Source organism: Centruroides vittatus, unplaced genomic scaffold, assembly GCF_030686945.1.
Source record: "Centruroides vittatus isolate TY-2023 unplaced genomic scaffold, ASM3068694v2 contig_393, whole genome shotgun sequence".
Lineage (NCBI taxonomy): Eukaryota > Metazoa > Arthropoda > Arachnida > Scorpiones > Buthidae > Centruroides > Centruroides vittatus.
Window position 1 is genome coordinate 808,487 of NW_027122209.1, and position 16,443 is coordinate 824,929.

The 16,443-nt window shown below is 31.8% G+C and overlaps 2 protein-coding genes across 3 annotated transcripts in view; one reads left to right on the top strand and one right to left on the bottom strand.

Annotated features, from left to right (window-relative positions):
- Positions 1-780: 780 nt before the first annotated feature.
- On the bottom strand, positions 781-1,869 carry LOC136976067 (uncharacterized). Its single transcript, XM_067271258.1, has one exon. It carries the CDS (start codon positions 1,753-1,755, stop codon positions 1,090-1,092), a length of 666 nt encoding a protein of 221 aa, XP_067127359.1. The 5' UTR covers positions 1,756-1,869; the 3' UTR covers positions 781-1,089.
- Positions 1,870-5,120: 3,251 nt separating this feature from the next.
- The window catches only part of LOC136976071 (follistatin-related protein 5-like), a 37,818-nt gene continuing 26,495 nt past the window's right edge, over positions 5,121-16,443 (top strand). For both annotated transcript variants that reach the window (XM_067271262.1, XM_067271263.1), the window contains exons 1-2: positions 5,121-5,256; positions 11,145-11,225. In XM_067271262.1, coding sequence (XP_067127363.1) covers positions 11,151-11,225 — 75 coding nt within the window. In that variant the 5' untranslated portion in view covers positions 5,121-5,256; positions 11,145-11,150. The remainder of the gene's footprint in view (positions 5,257-11,144; positions 11,226-16,443) is intronic.

A 16,443-nucleotide genomic window follows, 5' to 3' on the forward strand; every position in this document is an offset into this window, starting at 1 on the left:
CTCTATATGCACATGCAATGGTATTATCCATAATAATCAATTGAAATTTTACTGTTAAAACATTAAACTCTCAAACATAAACTTCCAAATGCAAATTTTCTTGGCAATTTTAAAATAAATTGTCTTCAATAAATCACTTTTAATATCAGAATAGTTTAATTTATATATGTATAAATACATACACCCCACAGCTATAAAATTAACATCAAAATGTGAATGCATCTTGTTACTGTAATAATTTAATGTTAATATCATTGTAAAATAAACAGTTTTAATAAAAAATATGCCAAATGATTTAAAATTTTAATTAACTTAACGCATACACAAATATTTTAATATATAAAAAAAATATTTTATTATTATTACAAGTTGTAATTCTAAAATAAAAACATTCAAATACAATTTAAAGATTTATTTAATTATGAATTATCTTTACAATAAAATATAAATTGATGAAAGTACGATAATGGACGCAATGGTATCAATCGTTACACAAGATTAATCCTTTCAAAACATATCCTATTTCTGATTCTAGAATGATAAAAATTAAAATAATAATATATATATAAAAGTTTTTCCCTGTCAGACTATTGAGAAAATATTTTCTTCATTTAGCTATTGTACTTTAATTATATATATATATATGTAAATCGACAGCTATCGTTAAACATGCATTCTATTGTATCTTATGTCCTTTACGACAACGAAACTGCAGCATCGTGTCACACTCACGATGACATAGGCTCAACAAGTAGGAATGAACACTTTGGTATCTTAAGATTTTTCTCTATTTTCAACTTCCATAATATACTTATAGATCCATGTATCATAAAGAATCAAATATCAAACATGATAAAGCAAACATTTGTTTTCCTTGGATTTTACACAAAATAACAATTGACAAATATGTATTACTACATTACAAAATTATAATGGCATGTTTTGTGTGCAGAGTGAGATAGAATGTATGCTTAGGGATAGCTAAATCAACTAGTAAGTAGATTCTTTGGACAATAAATTCTGCTTAAAGAGATTCTGCATCGGACGGAGATTCTGTGCAATTTGACGAAATGTGGAAAAACATGCATGCTAACAGTTAGCGTCTTTGATTCCTGTCTGCGTGAAAACGTAAGGACGCTCGTAGTCTTCGCGCTTTTCCCTCTTCTTCAGCAGGCGCCACTCCGAATAAAACAGAATGGAGGCCACATACAAGAAGAAAGCTCCGACCACTCCCAGTCCGAACGACCAGGAGAGGTAGTTGTGAAGAGGATCCGGCATCCATCCTTCTCTGTTCCCCATGGCTCCAAAAATGATGACAGAGAGCGTGCAACACAAGGCAGCTATCAACATGAGCAAGGCAATCACGGATATGATGAGTTTATCTTTTCGACGATCCAAACAGAGATGAAGGACTAGAATCAGTATAGAACCCGTAACGGTTGCTACGAATCCGAAAGTGAAGAAAACTTGAACTGCTACGAAGAAAGGCGGCTCCAATTCTTTTCGAAGTTTCTGATATTCATCGGCAAGTATCCAACGGCATCCTACGTAATATTTCGATTTATTTAAGTCAAAGCCACTGGCGTAACTACGAAAACATGTCTCCCATAGGCCCAATTTGACAAATTCTGCACCGTAAGCTCTTCTATCGGATGATAACCAGTTAGGCGTGGTAAATGCCAAAAAAATCAATATCAAACAAATCGTTGCTATAACATAAGCACCTATTCTAACTTCCGAAAACTTTCTGGCCATGTCTTGAGATTCGTATTACGTTATAAATACTTAAATTACCTGTAAAAAGTATAAAATTCGGACAGGTGGCCACACCTGGAAACGTAGCGACATACCTGGAGGCATTTAAACACTGCGCATGCGTCACGTGTACAACGTTTAGTTAAATTTTTTTAAACAATGGTCGCCTTTCGATGTCTATTGATTCGTTCATAAATTTATCACGTTTCGTAATTCTATAATCAAATTAATTTATATTTTAATGTTTAACTAACGAGGAAAATATTCATAAAAATAAATAAATAGATAATGAATCGCGAGTACGTAATATATATCACACGTTTATATCGCTTTGTTACGCATTATAGTATGTATTTGAATTTATATTCGAACTTAGTTTCAATTGTTAACAAGACTCGATTTAATACCTAAATTTTGGTGCGTGTTCCTTTTCCTATATGCCTAGTTGGTTCGCCAAATTGCCGGTTACGAACTAAATATGTTGACAAAAAAGCGGTAATTCGCTAACTTGGATAATCGATCTTATGACGTGTTCGGGAATCCCCATGAATTTTACTTAAAACAAAAGTATTGACCCCACAGATCTTTAGTTTTATACAATTATATTTATAATCAAGATATAACGGCTATTGACAATTATAAACGCCCATTAATAAGAAGTTAATCGATAGTTTCTGACAGTAAGGTATGCTAATTTTATCTTTTTCGCGATTCTAAACCATGAAAAATTAGATTTAATATTCTATATTTGTAATATGTAATTATAGAATATTAAATCGAATTTTCAAATTTTGAGTAAATTATTCAGCAGTTTTTTATATGAAGATTTATTGCGTGACTGATAGAAATTCTAGATTAAAGCCACTTGCTTAATTTCCATTTTCAACTAATTGCGCTAATTTTAGTTTCATTCAAGTCGAAGAAACTGGATAACTTTACTTTGCAAACCAACGCAGAACCCGACGACACGAAAACGAATCATCTATTAGAAGGACTTGAGAGAATTCGAATCTGAGTACCGAACCATAATTGCATCCTTTTGCCTCCATAATTTCAGATAAAATTTTTAAAATTATTAGTATTTAATTTATTCACTGGATTTATGAATAGGAAAACAGACAAAGGGTATACGGAACTCGATTAAATATCTCCATGCATGTTTGCTAAGAATAATAAGAGTGAAAGTGTTCGTGGAAGACTTGGCTCTTTCATTTCCTGTTGAATAATTTTGTTGCCAGAAACGAATTTGCTCTTTCTCTTCTCCTGTCTTTCAGTTGAGAAGGAAGAGTGATTTGAAATGATCATTTGATTTCTGATCGTAAGCTTTAACAACTTAGAAATCTTTTCCTTCCACCAAACAGTTGATCAGTTTTTAAGTACGAGTTCTCTATACCGTAACTTCACAGTACGAGGCAGTGACGACTGGCTGCCGAGCGGTTAAAGTCTGAGCGTACCGCTATGGAGGACCAAGAATAGAATCCGGGCTTTTGAAAAATTTCAGACATTTTTGGGGATGGTCAGCCCCGAAAATGTAGGACCCTGTCTCTCACCATCCAGTCGTTCCATCATGGGCTTGGCCAAATTCACAATAAGTCTGTAAAAAAAGAACAGAGCAGAGCAAAACCTTTTACGAGTTAGTGCACACAGAGCAGAACGAGTTTAGCTTGTGATCCTGATTTTATCATTTGAAATTTTATATGAAAAAAGTAAATAAATAAAATGTAAGCACTGAATCTTATGAAATTGCCGAAATATTTTTACGCATTAGTTTTAATTCTCACAACTTATGAATTTGTTTGTGTTTAAGTTATAGGACTCAAATCAGAACTGGTTAGCAAATATCCTTTATGTTTTGAAGCATTTCTCAAATAATACTCCAGAAACATCACACTCGGACTGTACCCGAACCCGGATCCTTCAGAAAAGCAGCTACGTATTGTTTCCCGTTTGCAAAGAGAAAACTGAGCGTGTTATTTCATAATTCTAAATCTAGTTTGTATTTTATTTTCAATATTTCAACAGTAATTAGAAGTTCTAAGGCCTTAACTGAACATAAAAATTAATAACATGAAAAAATAAAAGCCAAATTGGATGAAAGAACTTAATGTTTTGATAATTTGTTTTATAGCGCGGAACGATTCCCATTTGTGTAAAAAAATTTTAAATACTAAATAAAATTAATAAAAAATTTACAAAATTTAATTAAAGATTTAAATTATTAAATAAATCATATTAAAATCATAAATCTTTGGCTTGCTTTTGAACTTTACGTAACTAAAGATTTGTCACAAGATGGCGTCGAAATTTTTTTTTTTTTTAAAAAGATGCTAGCGTCATCTACCGAATAAAATTTTTTAAAAGTTTCAGTTCGAAATAAAATGAAATTTTAAAAATTATTAATTCACTTTTACAGATTATTTTAAAAATTTTCGAAACACTGTAATAAATTTAAGTTACAGATAGAGGTGTCGTGATTCAAAAATCATTTTCATCGCTTTCCAGTTTTGTTATCAATCATGTGACAAATTACGTAAAGAGCCTAGATGTTCAATTTGTTAAGTGCTCTTTTATAAATGATTGTTATGAAAATTTAAAATATTTTATAAGAATTTGTCACCTGTATGATTAAATTAAAAAATTTTTCAAAATTTAATGGCAGCGCGTCACGTGATTTGTGCTAATTTATAAAATGAATAGGGGAAAAAATAATAGCGAAATATTTGCACATATTTCATATTTAACTAATTTATAAAATTTTGCTTTTTTCTTAATGTCTAAAATGTTTTCGTAATTTTTAAAATTTTAATTATTTGATAGCTTTATAATTTTTTAAAAATTTAAAATAAGAATATTTTACATATAGATTTTTAATTAATATTTTGTTATGGAAATCATATATTAAAACGATAATGATAACAATTAATCACATTAATGATGTTGCTTTATTTATTTCAGAATCAACCTCTCAATTAAAATGACGTCAAATCGTGAATATATTCTTATTTTTATTTAAAATAATTTATACAAATCTTAAATGTTATTACTTCTGTGTCAAATTCGCTTCATAATCTGCAACCTTCAGCTTAAAATATTACGTATCTGGTATAAATTAGTTCTTAAATTCGACGTAACGGATGACGTCATTTTCGATTAAAATACGGTTTATTCGGCTAAATGTTACAGTTATTTTTATTAATTTTAGTAATAAATCGAGTGTTTTTTCTCATTAATTTAACTTTTAAAATCAATAATTTTCGTATATATTCTATATAAATTTTTATCTAGTTTAAAAATTAAAACTAAAAAAAAATTATATGTATGTATGTATATATATAAAGCCGCATTTTACCGCCATCTAGAGACGAGTTAGATAATTAAAGAAACAAATCGTAGCGTCCTCTGCTGTCTATTATAAACACTGCAGCATTGTGGCAACACTGTGCATCCTCTTTCATGTCTCCGGATTGAGAGCTTTCTTCGGGATTATTAAACCATAAACAGGTGAGATAAATCTTTGTTCATAACAAAATCTTTCATAGATTATTAATTACTTAAATAACTTAAGTTAAAGCTTTTACCTAAACTAACAACTAAACCTGTCACGCGAAAGGTAATAGAGCTGTCAGTCTAAGCGCCATGAGAGAAGAGAGAGTTTTCTGGTTAGATCGGTTTAAACGTCGTATAATAACATTTTATAAATTCAATTTTATCATTAAGTAGTATTTTTATATCATAATTTAATATATTCGCGATAAGTTACAGTGTAGCATTGAACTTAAGTGGTAAATACAAGCGCACCGAACACGATCCTATTTGATTGCTCTCTTACTGTTTCTCTCGTTCTCCTTCGGAAATTTATCGATCTGCAAGCAGGAAAGAAAGGCGAAATGATAGATTTTTACTCTGTTATCGACTGTGTATTGTGTTCTCGACATTTTAATTCGTTTGGAACACAAGAAAAATAAAAAAAAAATTATGCTAAAAATTTTATCATGTCGGGCGCGCGGCAGTATCGATTCTTATACAATCCATCCTAGAAAATAGCAATAAAAATTGGTCAATGTTGTCTACTACTACTACTACTACTACAATAGTAACAAATTAAAAATGAAGAAAAAACTGTTTTAAATTATAGATTAAACGGTACATCTATATTCTAAATCCTGTATCGGCCGATTATATATGTTTATATATGCAGCTTTATATATGATTTTTTGCTTGATTCGATTCGGGTTATTTCGATACCAGGTGAATTATAATTAAGTTTGGTTGATTATTAGCATGGGCATGGATACATTTTCTCGTTTAGTTCACCAAAATTACATTGCGGGAGGAGGCGGCGGTTGGTTTTTTGCGACAAAAACAACACGTTAAGCGTCGGCGGATGTTAGCGAATATTTCTAAAGGTGGATCACGTGACAGGTCACCAAAGACATAACCGAAATCTACGGAAAGTCAGCAAATAAGGCATCATTAAATTTTTCACTCTGCCTCGGTAGCAAATGCAGAAATATGTTTTTGACATATCGATTCTTTTGTCCTTCGTGCAAGCTAACGTTCGCCAAATGTACTAAAACTGTACACATTATACACTATGTATTAGATACACGAATAATTTACAGCGTTTTGTGGTAGATATAGAATTCTCTACAGTTTTTTTCTCCGTTTCCTTTTTTGTTTTTAAAGTTAAATATTAATCGCTTTTGGTATTGCTCCTGTTTTATTGTGTGTGTGTATATAATTATATATATTTATATATATTTTTTTGTTTGTTTTTTATTGTTAAAATGCCACATAAATCGAAAAAATATTGGAAAAGTTTACGCTTTTCTATTCATTAATATCATATCTACTTTATTTGCTTCGGATATATTGGTTTATGTCACGTGAGATTATTATTACATCGTTGTTTGTTTAGTTTCGCTGATGGTCTTTTTGATGTTATAACCCTTTCTCTGCCTTAAGCCGTGTTTTCTCATATTGAAACCTTTAAATAAGAAAGAAATAAGCATCTTAAACTCCCTCGACGCTTAATGTATGTATACAAAATTGCATTTTTTGATACCGAAAACGTGCTCTTTATCTACTGGGTTGTCTCTTGCAAGCGTGGTAATGAAGCGTAATTACGATTTTTTATTTTATTTTATTTTTCATTTCTTTAAAGATTATTTTAGTTAAAACGAGAAGATATTCTAAATTTAAAATCGTTATATCGTTGCCGAGCGGGGGGTTATAACTATTGATGCGTTTTCTTTCTTTATCCGTGAATCTTTGAGGCCTTACTGCCTCTTCAATCTTTCACCATTGTGTAAGATGTCCTTTCTCCTGTTTTAGATTCTCTTTCTCTATGTTACGATCACCTCTTTCTATTTTTAGAATACCTTTAAAAACTTATTTTATCATGTTTTAAAAGTTCTTCACCGATCTTCATTCTTATTAAAGATGTCTTTGGCGGAATGGAGGAGGCATCCCTCGTTGTCGAGAGTTAATAAAAAATTGTATTTTCGCTCATAAATATTTTTTATTTGCTCATTTTTTTATTAAATATATTTAGGGACTTTTTTTTGAAAAATTTTTTTAATAGATAATTTTTAAATAATTTTTAAAGCGAATTTTGGAGGAAGAAATTTATATTTTAAAAACTGTTTAGTATTTAAATAATAATATTTTGATTAAAAAATTATTAAGCATTCGAGAAAAATCCCCATTAGACTTACGAGCGAGAAAAATAAAATAGGCATATTTTATGAATCAATTTTTATAGCGACTTTTGAAACAAAGGTTTTTTTATTATTTTTTATTGCGAACAATCATTTTTAGGGAATTTTTTTCTTGTAATAAAAGCTCCACGGAGGGATATATTTAAAGATATTCGAAATTGTTAGGTATTTTGCAGGGATCCTTCTGGATGGTTTCTTTCAACAAATCCTCTTGGAAAAATTTTTGAAAAGAATTTTATGTGAAAATAAATATTCTTAAAGTGATTCTGAACAAGTTAGGTATTTTAATGCCATTGTAAATTTATTTTTTAAACATTTAAAACAATTCTGAAATTTGTTTTACGCGTAGAAACACGCTTCAATTAAAGTGATTTTAGAATATCTAATAAGATTTTTGTCATTTACCCCCGTTTTTAATAGGAAAATAAAACTGGAGGAGCAATATGAGGTTTGGAGTAAAAATCCTTACAGTCGATGTATTAACCTTATAAAAATCCCTTCTTCTGTTTTCTAAAGGTGGATATTTGATGAGAATCTCTAACAATTTCAATAATTATTCCAGTTTTAATAGGAAAATAAACCAGATAAAATAAAATTTAAACTTCATCCAGCAAAACTCCTCATAGCGGGGGGTGTTATCTTATAAAAATTTCCCCATTCTCTCCCACCGAAACCATTTATATCGTATATTTAAAAATGCAAATTAATTATCTTAGTGAGAACACTCATTACGGTTTATCAAATCTTTCCGACGGCCAAAAATTGATTACATACAGATAAGTGGATAGCCAGTCGATGTTATCAGCGAAGAATTATAAACAAATAATCATTCTGATGAAGATCTCTTGCGTGATGAACCCACTTGTGTCGTTCTCCTATTCGTTCTTAAACGAATTTTTTTGTGGTCCTACCACTTTAATGATTCCTTCAGAGATTGATATTTGTAAAAGCAACACGAAAGTAATGTTCACGAAGAAAATTTTCATTAAGTTCAAAGGATTTAAATCCTTCCTCTCTTGTAGTTGATTATGTACATAAAAATGGGCGTCAACCTATCCACTACTTCTATATTCTGGTTTAGACGGTCGTAAAATATATTGTACTATTCTGAAGCTAATCTTGTTTCGGAAATAGGGAATTTTATCTTCTCTTTTTTTTCTGCTTTTGTTTATTCAACCTTGTGCCCTTCGTCTCTTTACGTAATTTTTCACTCCAGCAGATGGTCAAGTGCACGCCTTTTACGTGTTTACGAGTGAAGCAAGTTCCATCCCACTAATACTGACATGGAATATGTTGCAAGAGAAAAGAGAAAACGAGCTAGAAACAAAAGAGTAAGAGAATAAGAAGCGGAATTTCTTTTTCTTTTCTTTTTTTCCTCCTTTCTTATCCCCTTACTGTCTGAACTTCTAGTTTCTGTTGCGCTCTTGCCAAATTGAATATCGGTTTAGTGGGCCATTTTATAAGTAACTCTGTCGGGGAGAGGGTTGTAAAAATTGTTTACTATGATACTTTTTTTCGGACGAGTTTGATGCGAGCCACGATCAAATTAGAAGTTTTTTTTTGTTTTTGATGTTATCAAGTAGTTCGGATCAACGCCTGATAGCCAAGTTACTAGATAAAGCCACTCTTTAATTGAATTTTGGACGACAGTGCTTGAAAAATTTTGGATTCGAGCTTACTGATTTGTATGCTAGTTCTTAATATTTTGGATTTTTTTTTTACTGAAACTTATTATAAAATATTAATTTTAAACACTGACAGCAGTGTTTTGGCAACAAAATATAAAGAAAAATTAATTTAAAAAGTTTTATATTTACGTATTGTCTGTCCTCTGATTAATATGTAGTATAATTTACGTTGAAAACAACGATTTTAACTATAATTGGTTGGAAAGATAAAAATAGACATAAATAGGCGGAGAAGTTACGCCTACATTTTTCTTCACCCAATCGAACAAAGGTTTTCTTTAAAATCTTTAAAACGTTAAATCTTACGTATAACTCAAAGAACTACTTATTTTCTTATAATCTTACACTTATTCAATCATTCAAACTATTGTTTTTATTTACAATCCACTTCTTATAATTACACCGTTACGAATTTCTCTTTCTATTACAGTTCGAAAGGAGGAAGTTTATTATAAATCTTCTTTTTCAAGTTAGCTTCAGGCGCGTTGCCGGAAGGTTTCTTCTCAGGAAAGAGCGAGAGGAAAAAAAATCTATCTAAAGCAGACTAATTAACTTACAGCTGCTGGATCTTGACCACCTATCTGTCTGCAGTAGTGCACCTTCCCGATCTTTGCCCTACAGGTATCTTTTGTACGTCAGACAAAATTGTAGCTGGAGGAAAGAACTAATGACATAATATTATTTGGCTGGCGTGTCGGAGTGTCATTACTACTGTCATGTCACTCAACTTTCGACGACGTTTCGAAATATTATTAAAAACCTGTTCCACAGTTTAGAAGTCGCCGTGTTAACAGTTTCTATTCTCATACATCTTTGCTTTATTGAAGATGACTTGTGGAAAAAAATAACACATTTATTGAACTTGACTTCTTCTTTCACTTTCCTGACTAGTAAACGTATTTTTTTAACGTTAAGTTTCCTTTTAAACTCCAATATTTCTTGCCATATATCGAATATCTTATTTTATTAATCGATTTGAAAAGCGATAAGGTTTAAACTTCTTCCGTCTGTCAACGGTATATCTAGTAAACCGTAATAGCTAGTTAACTGAAATTTCATACACCATTCTTACTTTTCTGTAATGCAAGTTTTCTATAATTTTATTAAAATTTGTCTGTTGTCTGGCGGCAGTTGTAATGCTTTCCTATCTTAAGATCTCTAAGAGACACGAGTTTAAAATTTTGTATACTTATACAAGTGGTTAATAGTTATAAGTGTACGTAAGTTGGTTAAGTTATGCTCATTTGGAAAGATAGGCGTTTTGCATCTTTTTTATTAGTATAATAGCAAAATTTGATACATTTGCTGTTTTGTGGCCTACATTTTGTATTAAAATATACAGAAAGACTTTTAGTTATATATTATTTGTGCAGCAGCAAAACAGTCGAACCCCCGCATTTATTTTTTTTTAACAAAAACTCTTGTTTTTTTCCCTTCCCCTTATTTTTCTAACAGAAGTTGGATCGATACGAAGGCAACAAGCTCAAAAATTCAGTTTTTAGCATGCTATAGAAGAAAGCACATGACCGGAATCGAATATTAGCATCCGTTTATACACGAAGCATTCAACAAAGTGTACCTTTTAAAATAAAACGATGTACGCTAGGCGAATAAATTACGTGTCGACACCATCCTCCTACTACATTCCAACACATTTCTCAATAAGATATCTTTATCATCGGAACTAAGTTTGAAATTTGAATAAAAACGCATTGTTAACATCAACGCTATATATTTTGTCTAAACTTACTTATTTTAAAAATTTCAAAAACTTTTATAATCGAGTTAACTTCGTTGTAAAGTTTTAAATTATGTAAAATTAATTTAATTCAATTCACACGCGCCATTTTCGATAGGCGAATTACGTTAAAAAAGTACCACCAAATTTTAAATGCTTTGTTGCATTTCTTTATAGTTTATGTAGTTTTTTTTCTTTGAAGATGTTAATATGTAAAATTATCTTTTTTATTCTGTTATTTAGGTGGAAATGTTGCTACCAAGGCCTGCTCTTCTATTATTACTGGCTGCTACCTTTGTCTTACTGAGAAGCACTCAAGCTAAGGTAAGTGTATATCTAAACTTGCTTCTCCTACTTAATCACGTAGTGTGTACCTCGCCAAACGTGACAAGAAATCAAAGATATCTGTATATTTTCGAACTTCATCAAAGAAATTCTCTTTGAAAATTTGTTAGGAGAGGAATATCGATCTCACTACCCGAATATCATAAATATGAGATTCTGAAGTGCCGAAGTAACGATCGCTTATTTAATGCACCTTTGCTTCGACCAGAATCTAGCTCATGATCATGTGTATGTGTGTGGTTTTATTTTATTTTATTTTATTTTATTTATTTTTTGTTGGTTAAATTGCAGTAGAGCCGGTTTTATGGCTTAAGTGGATGTATAAGAGACACGATTTTTAACTTTTATAAAGATTGAAACTCTTTAGACAGCTTTAAAAATGGATTTTAGGCAGTTTATAAGTATAAATGAAGCGTGAACTAACAGAATTTAACGTCGCCGCTTCGGGCCGAATTTCTGTGGAAGTTTAGCGATTTAATACAATGTAAAAGGTCAATTCGTATGTCCGATATTCTACAAAGCAAGAAATTATATTAGGAAACAAGCAAGATGCTTTAATTTCTAGTTTTAAGGAGGTGATTCCTCAGTAATAGTTTAATAATTTAATCTCTGTTACCGAAGAATAAGCTCGGTAAGAGCAGTTAAATTAGCGTGGGTACGTTTCTTTTATCTGCGTATCCTTATGTGGATAGACGTAGATACAAGAGGCATACATGCAGGTACAGAATCTAGCCACACACCTTCGGGCATATCAGAGAAAGGAGGACATACGATGCTTCAGTGTGCAGATGTCTACTTCTCCACTGCCTTGGGGCACTACAGGAAACTGTGCACTTTAACGTTACGTAGGAAATTTTGTAACTCTAACAAGCTTATACCCTTACCAAATTACACTCGTAAATTCGTGAGAAAATTTTTTTTCCATTTTCGAAAAATTAAAAATATCTCGTTATAGCAATTAAAAGGCAGCGCGGTTCAAAGAGCTAGTGTTCTTTTCTTTAATAAAACGGAGAAGTTAATAAGAAGATGGCTCGTTTAGTAGAAGCTCTAATAAATTAACTATTTAAATGAAGGTAATTTAGACGGAATTACCTTCAAACAATAAGAGAACCAGCTTCTGCCTTCTGTCATACTGTCCACGCTGAAGTCACGTGAACCTGGCTCCTTGGAATAGGTGATGGTTGCCTTGGTAACGCTTCGATTTCTCCAGGGTCACATTTAAGGGGTTAGCGTGTTAAACAAAGATTTCCTAAAATAGAAACCTTTCTTAATTTTACTAACTCGCAAGTTAAGGATTTCCAAGTTCTGGTGCCAGCAGAATGTTGATTATTATCTGTGATGATGCACATTTTAAAAAAGTGTTGTAGATTAAAGTAAGGATACCGGGATTATTGCTAAATTTCTGGAAAAAACTACAAAAATTCGATTTAAAATATTCTAGATTCGATAACGAAGTTGTAGATTACAAAACTTACAATTGTAATCTACAATTTATCCTTAGAATCTGTAAGCTAATTTTAATTTGTCCATTACAAAAGTTGTGTATTAAACAATGATAAAATTCTAGAGATTATAGAGTAGTTTAATCTAGAATTTTCTTCAGATACGTACACACTAAATAATGTAAAATTTTCTGAATATTTTAAACTGTCATCTATAAGTTTTGAAAAGATTTTATATTAAAAATTAAACAATGTATTTATAAATTTCAGAAAGAAGTTTAATAAGGAAGTAATTTTAAATAAATTATTACAGTATAAATCTATAATTTATGCTTTAACCTAAGATGCACGTCGGCTTAAATACAAATGTCATATATTTTATAATACTTTAAAACAATAATTTAGCTGTTTATATACTCTTAATTAACAAATAATCTGTTTAAATAATAATTGAATAATTGTAGGATCACATTAATCTAGAGTTAGACTTCCAGAACTTGATTTTCCTGGAGATTAAATGTATTTTTGGAAAAGTTTTTTAAAAGTTGGACAACTTTGAAAGGTGTCAAAGGGGCCATAGATTGGAAAGAGGTTACACAGGTTGGCTTATATTTGGTACCAAATATAGTTAGCAAGAAGGGTTGTTTTACTGAGAAATGCTGTTAGGAGAATACAGATTGGTTCACGTTTAGTTGTAACAGCTATCCAGAGACTACAGTCTCTTTATTGTGCTTGTTCGATAACTCAATTGACTCTGAGAGTACTTCTACTTTGATTTTACTTGGTACTTACTTTAATAGACATTTTCTGAAATTAAATGATTTGCAGTCCTTAAATATCCTGTTAAAAGTTTCCAATATGCTAGAAACGTGACGTTTTCTCTTCCCGTTTTTAGAACATTCGATAAGTTTTGTAGAGTTTATCGCAACCCTTTATTCCGAGTCAGCAGGAAAATCGAAATGGCTGCAAGAAAAAATTTCTTGTTATTTTTTTTTTTTAATGTTATGAGCCCTTAGAGGAAGGAGTTTTTGCATGTTAAGAATAAATACAGCATAAACAGATGGGATGCGAAATCTTCGCTCACCATCTGTTACTGTAGCAGCATCGTAAAGATACTGTTACCGTAACAAAAATTTTATAAATCATTTCCTATAAAAAGAATTGAATTAGATGACTTATCGCGAACTGTACTAATTTATTTTCCACTTAAGATGCTTAATTTAAAATTGGAACAAGTGTTTAATTGGAAGTAGCAGTAGTAGTAGTAGGAGGAGGAGGAGGAGGAGATTGTTAAAAAAAGGAGAAAAAAATATATGGCGTTTGCTGTTGGTGACACAACGAACTAATTGAAATCCTCTGGCTATGGAGGCGTTAATGAGAAGAAGGGGGTTTCGATTAACAACAAACAAGTTGTCGCTTCGCTAACTTCAGCTGTCTATGACAGGATCTGTAATGTTTTCTAAACATCTTGTATTTTCGAAGAGAGGACAACGAATTAAGGAATTTCACTTTCGATTATTTTCGGATGGTGAAAGAACAAATTATCGCCGCCATTTTTTGGAACATTTAACGCGCTTTTATGGCTGTAGTGAAGCGCTTTTTGTGTTCTATTCAAAGCTAAGCGACAAATTCGTTCACTTCAGCTGCTCTTATATATGTTCTTTCAGTTTGTATCGGTAAATTGTCTACTGTCTTTTGTTGGACTGATGCACACCTGCTCTTCTATCTCCATATTCATTGTAGTATTTACTAGTAAACACTAGATACGTACAGATGCTCTCGTCTCCGGTACGAAGCATCCCATTCGATATATATATACACCAGCTTTTGTCTGCATGAAAAATGGTTTATTGTATATACAATCCTTTATCTAAAGTTCTATGTTGTTTTTGTTGCATTGTTTACCAGAATTTCGGCTCTATATAGGTGTATTTTTTTCTTATCTTCTAACTAAATTGTAACTGTGCTACTTCGCATGAACTCAGATTACTGTTCTCTATGCCAGGTTTGGCTGTAGGTAAAGGGTTATTCTGCTCTTTAGACAACAGAAATTAAGCGCTCATTCGTGTTTCTCTTTGACCTTTTGACCCCGCGCACCTGCTTCGTTTCTCCGGAGTCGTAACCGGGCGCCAAAAAACCGGATAGGGTTATTGACTGGTAAATTTTATCAAGTAACTCGACTGAATAGACGATAAGGATTTCCTTCTGACCAACTTATTTGTTAATTTAACGAAGGCGAAGGCTCCGAGGTGCCTTTTTTGTTGGAGCTGCTACTCTGGAGTGCTGCCAGCTTAAAAAAATTGTCGACGTTACCTGATTTAGCGTCACCCCAGTCACGTGACACGTTTCGAATTAGCATTTTTTAATTGTTTCATTATTTTTATTACACATTTTCTCTCGTCTTTTTTGGTTAATTAATTAGATAAATTCATGGCGATTTTGTTCGATATATAATTTTTTTTTCCTTTTAAATCGTTCTATCGGTTTATTAATGCTTTTACGTTTGGTTGAGTTTTAATAGATGAGGGATTAAAAATTTTAATGACGAAATGAATTATTAACAGATTAGTAACGCGACGTTAGCGCGTTAAATTTAAGTAATCAAGTAGGAGGATGGTCGTGTGTTGTGTGTGTGTGTGTGCGCGCAGCGATCGATACATTTCGCGCTTTTATGCGACGGATAATGCGTTCTTACGTTAATGTTAGTCTAACGTATATTTTAGTGTGTCGTAAGCCGGATACTCGGCAGCCATTTTGAATTCGGAAGCCAAAAGTTATCGTGTTCGGATCGTGCCAATATTTAACGCTTCCGTCGCTTGGATTGCGCGATGAGAGCCTCGAAATATTATTTTAATAAGTAATCTTTGCGCAATTTTAATTGATAGACATATAAACAATTACTTAATGTGTTTTTCTTTTTTCTTGCAAAGCGACTTGGCGTTGTTAAGATAGTGTAATAAATCGCATCTCAATTGAAAGCTAATCGCTAACTAATGTGAAGAGCCACGCGATGATGCTCCATCGATGATTTTGGAGTAGGTATTTAGTAATAGTATTCAATTATTATTGCCCATAGCGCTGTTATTAATCCAGTTTCCGCATCGCTATTCTCGTCTGCATCCAATTTAAATTATATTAAAAAAATCCTCCTGAAAAATCCAGAAAATAATGATAAATTAGTTTCATCAACGTACGAATTCAAAATATATTCGCATTTATACTTAAATTTAAATGCAGTGTATACATTATCCTCATCACGCGATCAAATTGTCTTTTATTTCTGTGACATTATGATCAAAATATTATTTAAAAAATTGGTAAAATTGAAGCAAATCCTGATTTATCGATACGTAAAATGCGATCCTTAAAGATTTAAACGACAAATTCCTGTGCGAATATCACTTTCAATAACTAGACTCATCCGAAAGCGACGCGTCAGGTAAGCGTAATTACAGAGTAAGAGAACGCGTCGATGTCAAGCCACGCGTATAGCGATCGATAAGCTGTTTCATTACTATTTATTTTAATTTAAGCAAACTTCAATCTGGGGGATTTTCTGCAACATTGCAGTTATCATCCTCTACTCTTCTATTGTCTGTTTAGTCAGGTGATTGCTGTAAAGGTGCTGCCGCGCTCGGTCGACCCAAGTGTGCAGATGTCGTGTGAATTTAATAGGATTCCAACAGATTGAATCTTGTGGAAGTGGACAGAAAATTCAATCTCGATGAGAGAAGGGGTTTAAGGACTACTAAAAG